The sequence below is a fragment of the Neovison vison genome, chromosome 4 (assembly GCF_020171115.1).
Source record: "Neovison vison isolate M4711 chromosome 4, ASM_NN_V1, whole genome shotgun sequence".
NCBI classification, from domain to species: Eukaryota; Metazoa; Chordata; class Mammalia; order Carnivora; family Mustelidae; genus Neogale; species Neogale vison.
Window position 1 is genome coordinate 135,516,759 of NC_058094.1, and position 12,140 is coordinate 135,528,898.

Consider the following 12,140-nt stretch of genomic DNA (forward strand, 5'->3'; position numbering starts at 1 on the left):
GTTGCAGGGACGGGAAGGACAAGAGACACGGGAGGGGCCTTTTGAAATTGGAAACAAATTGAATATTAACAGCCAGTTTGCTAATTAAGCCATCCAGCTCTAATCTGTTTGCACTTTTAAAGTCCTGCTAATTAATCTATTAATGTAAATGGACGGGGGTTTGGGGGGGAAGGCTGCCAACTCCCTAGCAGGGAGGCCACTCAGCTCTGACGCTATCCTCTGCTCTTTGCTGTTGCTTGTAAATCCAAACATGTTTTATGAGCACTCCATGAGCACGGGCTTCCCGCTCACATCACCATATGTAGCCGGGCACATTAATATATGCAAAGGCCCTGCGCTTCTCGGGAGCTCTTCTCCGCCCGGGGAAGCTGCCTGCTGGCTCGCGCGGGGCAGGAAACTCATTAACATTGCCCCCCAAAACCTGACAGTGATAAAAGCAGAAGTCAATGAAACTAGACAAATCGAGTGAAATCAAATTTAATTGGAAGCACATAAAGAAGAGTTTATGAAACGAAAAGACTTGGAGAGGACCAGATGTCAGCCGGGGAGCTCTGCGCAGGCAGGGAGATCGGCACCTGACCTTGAACCTGGCGGGCCAGGAGGCCAGGCCTCCCGCTCAGACACCAGGGTGAGACACGCAGGGGTCTGGACCCACCCCATCACTCCACGGACAAGACAGACAGAAGGACACAGAGAGCAACAGCGAAACTGTTGCTACCCAGCCCCGGCTGGGGAGGCCTTGCTGCCCACTGCAGACTTGCAAACAGCGACTCTCAGCTTGCTGAGACCTCATAGAGGGGTTCTGGAAATGTGGGAGGGAGGGGGGACTTTGGGCTGGCACAGCGAACGGGTGTTTTCAATTGTAGGTTTTATTATTACTCAGGTATGCGGAGTCCAAGAGATCAGGAAACCAGCCTTTGAAAGGATGGTTTGCTATTCAGGTCCCAGGAGAGGGCACCGGGGTGGGGGGCACGCAGGGAAGCACCAGGTCTGTCAGGAGGTGCAGGGAGAGAGCAGTGAAGGCTAGACCCTTTACTGTACTTTCTGGGGAAGGAGCAGCTGAAGCAGGGTCAGCAGGCTCTGGGGCACAGCAGCTGTCCTAGTTACTGGGTCCCTGACCCTGCGGCCATGAGGGCAGGGGACAGGACAGACTATAGAGGGGGTGGCAGGCTGTAACTCTGGATTGCTGGCTTTGCAGATGAAAAGGGAGCTCACAAGCAAATCCTTTACTATCTCTAGGAATGGCTAGCCCCTGGGGGACAGTCCCTCCAGAGTCCCTGAGGCTCCAAGTTGTCAGAGTCTCAGATATACAAAAGATGAAAAGGCAGGTTAATAAATGGGGGGAAGGGTAGCACAGGTGGCCTTTAGGGTGCTGGCATCTGGGGTGGTGGGTGTCTTTCAAAGGCCAGAACAATCCAGCTCAACAAACAATTGCCCTTGACCTGCCTTTCTTGAGGCTCCTCCCACACAGCCACGCAAGTGAAAAGCCCCTTCTATGGGTACCTGGGGGGCTCAGTGGGTTAAGCACCTGCCTTTGGCTCAGGTCATGATCCCGGGTTCCTGGGGTCAAGTCCACATTGGGCTCCCTGCTCAGCGGGGAGTCTGCTTCTCCCTCTGCCTCTACCCCACGCTCATGCTCTCTCTCTCTCTCCCTCTCAAATAAATAAATAAATAAATAAAATATTTAAAAGAAAAAAAAATGAAAAAGAGAAGCCCCTTCTAGCAAGTCGAGCCTAGGACCTCTGAACCCAAAGCTCGTGGCTAGTTCTAATACACGCTGAATTTTCCAGAAAAGCAACCACCTTGCAAACCACTGAAAAATTTTAGTCTGGTACAGAAGCATCAGAATTTCAGAAAACCACATCGGGGGTGCAATGCCAGCTGGACGTTTTTGAAAACTCAAGGCCGCACGTCCATAGCAGCTCATGTGACTTGTGACACGCAAATTCAGGACAAAACATCTGAGATGGCTTTTAACAAACTTAGAACCGGGTATTGTCAAAATCAGCAGAGTTTTGTGACATGCACTACATTTTATTAATAAAGCTTTTTTTTAAAAGCTATGTCATGTTCACATCATTCTCCATATTTTTTAAGTTGTATAGCAAAATACTAAAACATCTACTTTGTAAAAATCACACACTGAAATGATTACTAGGGAAGCCTCCCATTGTGTTCAATCTTACTCTGATGCTGTCGCCAAGTATCTACCCCGTGGCTCTCTGAAATCTGAATCATGTTACTGTTCCCTGGCCCGATCCACCCTCCGTCCTGCCGTCTGCCCAAGGATATGATCGCCAGGGCCTTCAAAACACTAGGGACGAAATGTAGGCACTGGCATGGGTGAATTATGAGACAGGAGATGTATCCTTGGTTACGCTTCATCATTACCTGCCCCATGATTTTTTGTTTTCTTTCGTTTTTTAAGATTTTATTTTTGAGAGAGGGAGTGTATGTGATTCGCGGGGAGGAGCGAAGAGAGAGGGACAAGCAGATTCCGTGCTGAGCGTGGAGCCTGACATGGGGCTCAATCCCATGATCCTGAGATCAAGACCAGAGCTGAAATCAAAAGTCAGATGCTTAACAGACTGAGCCACCCAGGTGCCCCTGACCCATGTTTTATCATGAAAAGTTACCTGACTCCACACTTTCAAATAAGACCCGGATTATTTACAAAAATGTCATTATTTTTTCCACTTCCCTTGGCTCTGTTTCATCCCACATTATTCCTACTCTAATTAAAATTACTCCCACATTTCTTGCCATATAGAAATAATTCTGGTTGCTCTGAATGACCTCAACATTAGTTTTTATAAGAGTTTTTATACCATTTATCTCTGTCATATATATTCCTTGCTTCCAGTACCAAATGGAGTTGGGTCTTTTTCCTTCCCTTAAATCCAAACTTACTCCTCAGAAGTAAGAAAAACATCTGAGTACTTCCCTCCTTCTTGTAATAACATTATGCCTGGGCATTGTTAAAATTACTTTCTTTTTATCTCTTTTATATTACAGAGAAGACAGTACATTAACTTCTTGAATCAGGTAGGTAAGCAGGCCTGATTATCTGTGAATTCTATTTCAGGAGAGTAAAGGAGCATTACAAAATATTTGTCTTAAAAAGAACGCATTAGGTCAGCAAGCTCCTCAAAATTGCAATCCCACTTATGAATCTGAAAGCCCATCTGTATTTTCTGGTAATTTCATTTTTTGTTATTATTGTCGGACTGGGTGGGAGTTAAAAATAAATAGTGTAATTTGTACAGTATATACATTATTGAAATGTAATGTAAACAGTGTCATTAAGGATATGTAAGCTATATACAGGGCAATTTAATGACATGATTTAAAAAAGGAAGACAAATCTGTTGTCATCTTTGGCCAACTCCATGTCTTTTTATTTTTAGATATGTTTTCAGGGCACCTGGGTGGCTCAGTCAGTTAAGCCTCTGCCTTCAGCTCAGGTCATGATCTCAGGGTCCTGGGATCAAGTCCCACATCGGGCTCTCTGCTCAGCGGGGAATCTGCTTCTTCCTCTCCCTCTGCCTCTCCCACCCAGTCATGCTCTCTTGCTCTCTCTCTCCAATAAATAAAATCATATTTTAAAAAAGAACTTATAAAACTCAATACTCAATAAAACAAATAATCCAATTAAAATATGGGCAGAAGACGTGAACAGACATTTCTCCAAAAAAGACATCAGAGAGCCAACAGACACATGACAAGTTGTTCAACATCACTCACCATCAAGGAAATGCAAACCAAAACCACAATGAGGTACCACGTCACACCTGTCAGAACAGCTTGTCTTTGTATCCCTTCATAGTCCATGTGTGTATGATTAGAATCTCTGTGTGTCTCTGTCTATCTCTATCTCTGTCTCTCATAGTTCTTAACTTTTAAAGATTAGACTTCACTTCAAATATCCAGATGCTTTGGAAATTAGAGACAAAATCACAAGTCATTTCAGCAAGGGCATAGACTATCATCAAAATACCACTGCTAAAAATATAAAATAAAGAGACTTTGGGGCACCTGGGTGGCTCAGTGGGTTAAAGCCTCTGCCTTTGGCTCAGGTCATGGAATCGAGTCCCGCATCAGGCTCTCTGCTCAGTGATGGGAGCCTGCTTCCTCCTTGCTCTCTGCCTGTCTCTCTGCCTACTTGTGATCTCTGCCTGTCAAATAAATAACTAATTTAAAAAATAAATAAAGAGACTTTAAAAGCTGTTTCTGCTCTTTTCATCCTGAGCCAGGTATGTGGTAAGGGTACCTTTTTCCCCACGAACATGGCAGGGAAAACCATTACTATCGGTGGCCTGGCTTCCCATGGCCTCCAGGATGCACCTGCCGTTCCACGGAAGAAATCTCACACTTGACACCTCTGACACTCTGGGTTTGGAGGTGACACCTGACCCCAGCCCCCAGCACAGCCCCTCATCCTCAGCCTGATTTCCCACCAGGTTCTGCCCCCCTGCCCTGGCAGAGAGCAGGGTCCCTCCACTCCTGCTCCATCCATACTGTCTCTGACTTCTGCCCAACCTGGTCCCTGTGGGGCCAAGGACACACATGCCCCCAGACTCTCCCTTCCTCACTCCCCACATCCCTGATCCAGAGAACCCTGATCCTGGCCTTTCCTGTTCATTGACAGAAGCCCACCCAGGGAGGCGCTTGGTGACCCGGGGGTGGGGGGCGGGGCGGGGGGGCGCTCCGTCAGCCTCCAGGCACTTGTGTCCTATCCTCACGTGGCCTTTACCGTTTCCTTCAGGACCTGGGCAGCCCACCTGTTTCTCAAACCTTCACAGCTCCCTCTCAAACACATCCTACGAAACCCCCTCTGAGCTCTCGTTTAAATTTAGATAATTATCATTCTAATATCCATGCACATTAGATTTAAATTCTATCAGATGAGATTATTAGATGTAAACGCATGATTTAAACCAGTTTTTTAGCTTCTTTGGGGCAACTCTGATGACACAGAATTCTTACCGGGAATCAAGTTGTTCAAGTACCAACCACATAAGAAATAAAGGCCTGAATCGAAGGCCATCATCCAGCAAACCCAGCCGAATGTCATGCCTGACGGTTCCGGAGGCTGGTACATGTTACTCCACTGGACCCCTGGAAGGAAGGGAAAGGCAGAGTCAGAGCCTCACAGTCTCTCTCGGGGCAGATCTGGGTGAGTAAGTCCGTGCGTTCTGGAAGCTCGGAGCAGAGCTGAACGCAGCCGAGACAAAGGCAGGCTTTCCCACGGATCACGGCTCCTCAGAGGAACTGGGAGCCTGCCCAGTCTCCCGTGATTTCAAGGAAACCAGGTGGACTGGCTTTACCCACTTTCGAATATCCAACATTTTGTTGTTGTTGTTTTATTTTAGTGTTGCTTTACTTCTACCTCGTTTCTTGTCTCACCAAAATGCATCTGTCGGGGCCACTGGGCCGTGGGGGGTAATCACACCCCCTGAGGCAAGCCCTAGCCCCTTGTTCCAGACATACTGCTTTGGAACGAAGACCTTGTCCTCCGGCCCTTGTAACAGGACGCTTGGAAACACCTAGAAGCCTGAATCCCCGGTCTCTTCTGACAAAGGCTTCTCCCCTTTCTCACCTGCTTCTTGCCCTTCTAGGAAGGTGACGAAAAACACTCCTTGTCCGAAGGCCGTGGTGGAAAGCAGGCACTGCCCACAGGGAAGGGAGAGAGAAACAGCACATTAGCAATGCCCTGAGACCCCAGAAAACCCACGGCGCTACATGCAAACACAGAAGCCGCACATGCACCCCTGCCCCCCGGCGAGGGCAAAGCATCACTCCAGGCAGTGATTTCGACATTGGACCCTGGGAGACTGAGCCGAGCATCAGCCCACTCTGGTACCCTGATAACAAGCTAGTTTTTAATGGGGAAGGGAATTCCCTAAAGTGCCAGAGACCCGAGCACTGCGAGTACAGAAACGCGTAACAGGAGACGGTGGAGAACGGAACACAGCGATTTCTTGTTTTTCATTATTAAGTGGATGGCCTGGAGCGTGCCGCAAGCAGACCTACAGATCATCCCCGCGATTCTGCGCTAGAGAGAAAGCGCCCTGGAGTAAAACGCAGCTTTGTTTCCACTGGGCAGGTCCTACGTCCACGAAAGAACCTGCTGAACCGTATTTCACACTTAAAAATATCAGACACCAGAGTTAGGGTTTTTGTTTTTGTTTTGTTTTGTTTTGTATTTTTTTGTGTTTTGTTGGCAAGGACACGTTTGAACATGGGAAGAGGAACTCAAACATTGTATGCTGGAACGTTTAAACAAATGCATTGAAGTAAAGGCACCGCAGTATTTGAAATTCGGGCCATGTAAGGAGTAGCAGAGAATGGGGTTGGGTAAAGGGTCCCAGTCATTTTCAGGATTCTGGCAACAGCTAACAAACACTGACCCAAAATTACTGGTTCCGCTATTTAGAAACGGTGAACACCCATCAGTGGATAAATTCTGATTAAAAGTGGCATTTCGGGACACCTGCGTGGCTGTCGGTGAAGGGTCTGCCTCTGGCTCAGGTCATGATCCTGGGGTCCTGCAATCGAGTCCCGCATTGGGCTCCCTGCTCAGCAAGAAGCCTGCTTCTCCCTCTGCCTGCTGCCCCTCCCTGCTTGTGCTCTCGTGCTCTCCCTCCCTCTCTCGCTTACTCGCTCTCAGGTAAATAAGTAAGTAAGTAAATAAATAAATAAATAAAATCTTAAATAAGTAAACACGTAAAGGTGGCATTTCTTCAAAGGAATGCGTGTCCATGGCCAGGAGGAAAGGCGGAGGTTCACGGATACTGGAGAAAAATAATGGGGCTCTCACAGAGGTATATGCTCCCTGAGTCTCTAAGGGAGCAGAAAAAGTGACGCTGTCCCTACAAGCAAGGGTCCCTCAGCTGTCATTGTGCCTTGTGGGACAGGCGACCTCCCATGGCCTTCAAGGGTCCTATAGGAGCCCTGAGATCCTAGCCCTCCTGGGCACCTCCCAAATTCTCCCTCAGTGTCTCCAGTCACACCTCCCGTCAGACTGCATTTGGGGAACCTGGCCTGACCTGTGGGGGGAGGAGAGGTCTGGGGCTGGCTCTCTGCAGCCGACCTTCCTCACGGTCATGCATACGTCCCTTCCCCATGGACAGAGCTCCCGGCGCCCGCCGAGCACTTCTCACCCAAGAAGGAATGGGTGTGTCTCTTCTGTGTACTTCGTGTCGCACACCCAACAGAATGATCCTACCCACTCAGGCGGGCACACTTTAAACGGTGAAGGATTCTGATGTCGCTAACAGAGGGATGGTTCCCCTCAGTGTGATGTCATTCCTGATGTTTCGAGAAAAACACTTATTTTTTGCTGCTAAAATAGCTTTGGAAATCTATGTCTTTCCATCCGTGAAACACAGACACGGAGGTCCTACGCTGCCTTTGGGGCGTGACCGATTTCCAAAACGCCCCCAGAGGAGAGACCCCGTTACGTGGGAAGTACCAATTCCTCATGGGCTCCCTTCCAGGAAAATCGCTACAATGCCAGTGCATGGAGGCTGCAGGGTTGGCCTCCGGGGACCGAATAAAGAGAAGGAGGTACCCGGGAGCCCACCCAGATCTAGAAATGACAGACTGATGGAGTGAGGTCATGACTGATTTGTCGGGTAGATGCAGCAATTAAAAAAAAGAAGAAACTTACCAGAAACGTCTGCACGACAACACTGAGTTGGTTATGGAGAACCAACAGCACTATGTAGGGCAGAAAGCTGATCATGTACACCAGGCTGGTACAGAGGGCAGCTGTGTTCGCTCGGCTGAAAAACACACTCAGGAAGTAACTCAGCATGACGACCGACACCCCGAAATCCAGCAGAAAGAGGAAAATGATACAGGCATTGCTGTGCGCGAAGATGCCGCTCGCTTTGAGAATGACGGCCAGGGCAACGCTGCTCAAGGCCAACACGGCCATGTTCTCCAGGAACCAGGCCAGGAAGAAGACGGTGGGATGCACGCCCATCATTCTCGTGTACTGTCAAAAGAAGGAAACGCAGGGTTATCACCGGGATCCTTGAGAAAGAACAGATCTTGTCAGGGGAGGCAGGTGGCGCTAGAAATTCCCATGCTGGGGCCAGCCTGGCCATCAGCCCCTCGCAGAACCCGGAGCCCAGCACCCCTTGTAGGGAATGCACCCCGGGGAGGTCACGGCCATGAGCCCACACCGCAGAGGGGCAAGACCAGCCCCCAGCCCCCAGGCTCAAGCAATGCCCATCATGCCTTGCGCCTCCTTATCCACTCGGACTTTGCCAGCTTTGCTTCTTTTTCCTTTTTTTTGTTTTTTCAGTTTTTTGCTTTGTTTGGTTTTTGGTTGTTTTCCATCTTTTTTTTTTTTCCCCTTATTTCAGTGGTGTTGTTTTGGTTTAAGGAAGACAAACAGAACAATGAAGGGAGGGGGATACTGGACCCTAAGCTGTTCAGGTTGGGGAGGGGTCTCTTGCATGACTGTTAGAGGGCATTTTGCAAAAACAACTGAACCTGAAGTAATAACGAGATGAATGTCTCTGTTAAGGTGCTCATTTTCCATCTGTAACTTTGGGGTATCTTGGAGGGTGGTGGGGCTGCTCCCTGGTAAAAGGCGATCAAGTCAGCGTGACTGACCCCCAGTCCTCAGTCCCCATGCCCAGGGTCCTTGCTGGGTGGATGAGGAGGAAACACAGAAATGCAGGAAAATTCCATTCTGAGTAGGTGAACAACGTGGGAAACAGCAGTGCCAGTCCTAGTCAGACCTGAATGCGAACTGAGACCTTGACCTCACTGCTCCTTCACCTTAATAATGAGGCAAGGGGGTGCATGCGCCCATCCCCCACAAAGGCCAGCCTTCACTGGGTACTTTCAGGAATGTTCCTTCTTAACCACAGATGTGATAGTTTCAAGTTTTAACGGTAGTAAAACAAGAACATCAAGGCTGCCATGAAGGGATTTAACCGGAAATCAAGGTGGGGAGTCTGCCCTTACGTCTTTCCGGGTTGTTTAAAAACCTGCTGAATGGGCGATGCTGGCTCCTTTCTTTGATCCTGGCCTGCATGTCCTTGGGCTTCCTTCTATCCCCCCAGAAAACACCTGTTAGCCTGGCAGGGCATCAGCTCCAATGTGAAATGCTCTTCCCCGGGGCCCCCTCCTGGCTGTGCACAGGGGCCCCCACAGAGGGGAGGGCAGGTGAAACAGAGTACAGGGTCAGTCATGGGACAGGATTCGGCTCCAAAGCCCCCGCCGCCCCCGCTGGTCCCCCAGACAGGCACTCGGCCGATTACCTCTTCTATCTGGATCTCTCGCTCGTAAACCAGCTTTCGGACCATGCTGCTCACAGACACCATCCACGTCAGCATCATTATCAGAGGGAAGAAGAAGCCGACGTTGTTCAAGAATCTGCAAGGAAGTAATCCCGTCAGCACCCAAGGACGAAGGAAGGGGCTCTAGGGTCGGGCTCCTGCATACACGTTTTCACGTCGTCCTTACACGCGACCAAGCCCTTTCAAGGAGCAACATCTCCTCTGGCCATTTCAACGGGACGGCTGGCTGGCGTCCTGATTGAGGAGGCGTGCGAAACCCACGACGGAGACACGCTGGCTGGAGGTCCCTCACACAGCCACTGTCCCCCAGCCCCAATCGCTGCCCTCTGACGCCTTCCTAAGCAGAGCCCGTGGGAAGGACACAGGTCACACTCATTCATGACTACAACCTCCCCTACTTCGTTGAGACTCTTGAGTGTCTTCAATCGAAAATCTCAATTGACCATAGCTTATGGCCTTACAAGATATGTGAACACAGACTGTTGAAATTCTCCCTGTGGCCAGCCACCTGGGTGGCTCAGTTGGTGTCTGACTCTTGGTGTCAGCTGAGGTCATGATCTCAGGGTTGTGAGATTGAGCCCCGAGTCAGACTCCATCAAAGAGTCTGCTTGTCCCTCTCCTTCTGCCCCTCCCCCCTCCCCTGCTCTCACGCTTTCTCTCTCTCTCTCTCTCTCTTTCATAAATAAAATATTTTTTAAAAAGAAAGAAAAGAAGTCTCCATATCTCTTCTTCAACCACTCACTTCCCACTCCCGCTCTCCAGCTTCTCTAACACACACTTGACACGGCCCTTACCTAGAACGCCCACGACAGCCACTCCTCAAGCCCAACGGGACCTTCTCCATCATTATCCGTCTTCACTTCTTGGCTGTGTTTGGTACCAGTGACGGGTCTCTCCTTCTTTCCTCCTTCTGTACCTTTTATACCCCTCCTGGCTTTCTCCATTTCTCCTCTGTCTCCCTCACTGTGACTTCTCAGCCCAGCCCTGGGCTCTGCCTCCTCACCCCATCCCCCCCGGGCTCTAGACCCACATATCCATTATTCGCTTCATCACGGAGGCCGCCCAGAGGGGCAAGCCATGTTTTTGGGCTTGTGGTCCGTGAATGAACCGAAGAGAGAAAGGTCCTGTTCTGAAGCATTCTGCATTCTGGCAGCCAGGTGAGGGCGGGGTGGGCTCACCTGATGTAAACCAGGACAAGGAGATACACAGTATGGCATCAAGTATGAGGAAGTACAGCTTCCGTGGGTAGGGATGCTATCTCAAACAGGTAGCTGGGCAAGGTGTTTGTGGGGAGAAGTGTCAGAGCAGAGAGCGGATGAAGTAAGGAAATGAGTCCCCCAGAATGTCGGGGATCTGAAGGAAGGTGGCTCCAGGCAGAGAGGCAGCAAGGGAAGGCCTGGAGGCGGGAGCACGGAGGCACAGCTCTGGAGCGGCCAAGGACCGCATGGGTTGGGAGATGGTGTGGCGCGTCAGCTGGGGCCAGAGCCCGCAAGGATTTTCTATACCCAGGTGACAGCAGATTTACTCAAAGAACAAGGGAATTCCACAAAAGGCTCTTAGAAGGGAGAGAGGGAAACAGGGAGGGGACCCATTAGGTGTAAGGTTTTTAAAAAGACTGAATGCAGTGTAGACAGAGAAAGTCCATGAAGAGGGAGGGGGAAAGCCACAGCAAATGTGCAGCCATGTAGACAAGACAAGGGGGCGGACAAAGATGCTGACCCGGAGACAGAACCAGCTCTCTGGTCCCTGTTGCAACAGCCTGCAAGGGCACCCCTGCCGAGACCTCCCCTTCAGAGTGCTGGCCCCAGTGCGGACCATCTGTCCTTCCCACTGGATGGTAAGGCCTCCCCCTGCATCTCCTCTGCTTGGCAAAGGCTGTCCATGTAGTAAATGCGATCTATTTGTTAGGGAAACTGTGACTAAGTAAAAAAAGAAGGGGGGTCAGATTGACGTCTTTGTTTTTATTCATTTTCCTGCCTAAGATGATTATAATGACTATCAATTTGGTGAATCGCATTTTAAAGCTAAACATCAGCTAACTCCAACGCGATCCAGACGCTAGAAACTTAGCTCCCATGCCGCTCAGCTTGGCAATTTTTCTGAGGCTTTTTGGTCCTTCTTTTTTACAGTGTCCAGTGCATGTAGAAGGCTAGGAAGAGGAAGCACCATATCCTATATACACCTGCACATCCCACAAGTGACATCTCTTCTCCCAGATTAACCCAATTTACAGGAAAAAAAAAAAATGACACTTCAATCACTTGTAAAGCTAAAAAACAATGAATACAGAGCTTACTTGGGGGCTGGGAGGGATTTGAAAAGAGCTTGTCTATGTTCATGAACTTTATCTTTTCTACTTAAAAACACTGGACCTGGGGACCTGGAGGGCTCTGTCGGTTAGGCATCTCCCTTTGGCTTAGGTTATGATCTCAGGGTCCCCCCAAGTTGGGCTCCCTGCTCAGCAGGAGGCCTGATTCTCCCTCTCCCTTTCCCGCCCCACCCCCTTGCTCATGCTCCTTGTCTCTCTCAAATAAATAAATAAAATCTTTTAAAAAAAAAATAAAAAGGGCACTGGAATTGATAGCTATTGACCTCTGTTCTTCTAGCACCTTGAGCCTTACAAAAGAGCCCATAAGTATCCCACACAAATATTAAGATTCCATCTGAGTGGGGTGCGTGGGTGGTTCAGTGGATTAAAGCCTCTGCCTTCAGCACAGGTTATGATCTCAGGGTCCTGGGATTGAGCCCCGCATTGGGCTCTCTGCTCCCTGCTTCCCCCTCTCTCTCTGTTTGCCTCTCTGCCTACTTGTGATCTCTGTC

General features: G+C 49.4%; 1 protein-coding gene across 1 annotated transcript in view; it reads right to left on the reverse strand.

Moving 5' to 3' along the window:
- ABCA13 (ATP binding cassette subfamily A member 13) overlaps positions 1–12,140 on the reverse strand; it is a 330,719-nt gene that overhangs the window by 166,939 nt on the left and 151,640 nt on the right. Inside the window, exons 33-36 of the mRNA XM_044246994.1 lie at positions 9,282–9,396; positions 7,673–8,002; positions 5,600–5,669; positions 4,987–5,118 (exon numbers count right to left, since the gene is read on the reverse strand). Coding sequence (XP_044102929.1) covers positions 4,987–5,118; positions 5,600–5,669; positions 7,673–8,002; positions 9,282–9,396 — 647 coding nt within the window. The remainder of the gene's footprint in view (positions 1–4,986; positions 5,119–5,599; positions 5,670–7,672; positions 8,003–9,281; positions 9,397–12,140) is intronic.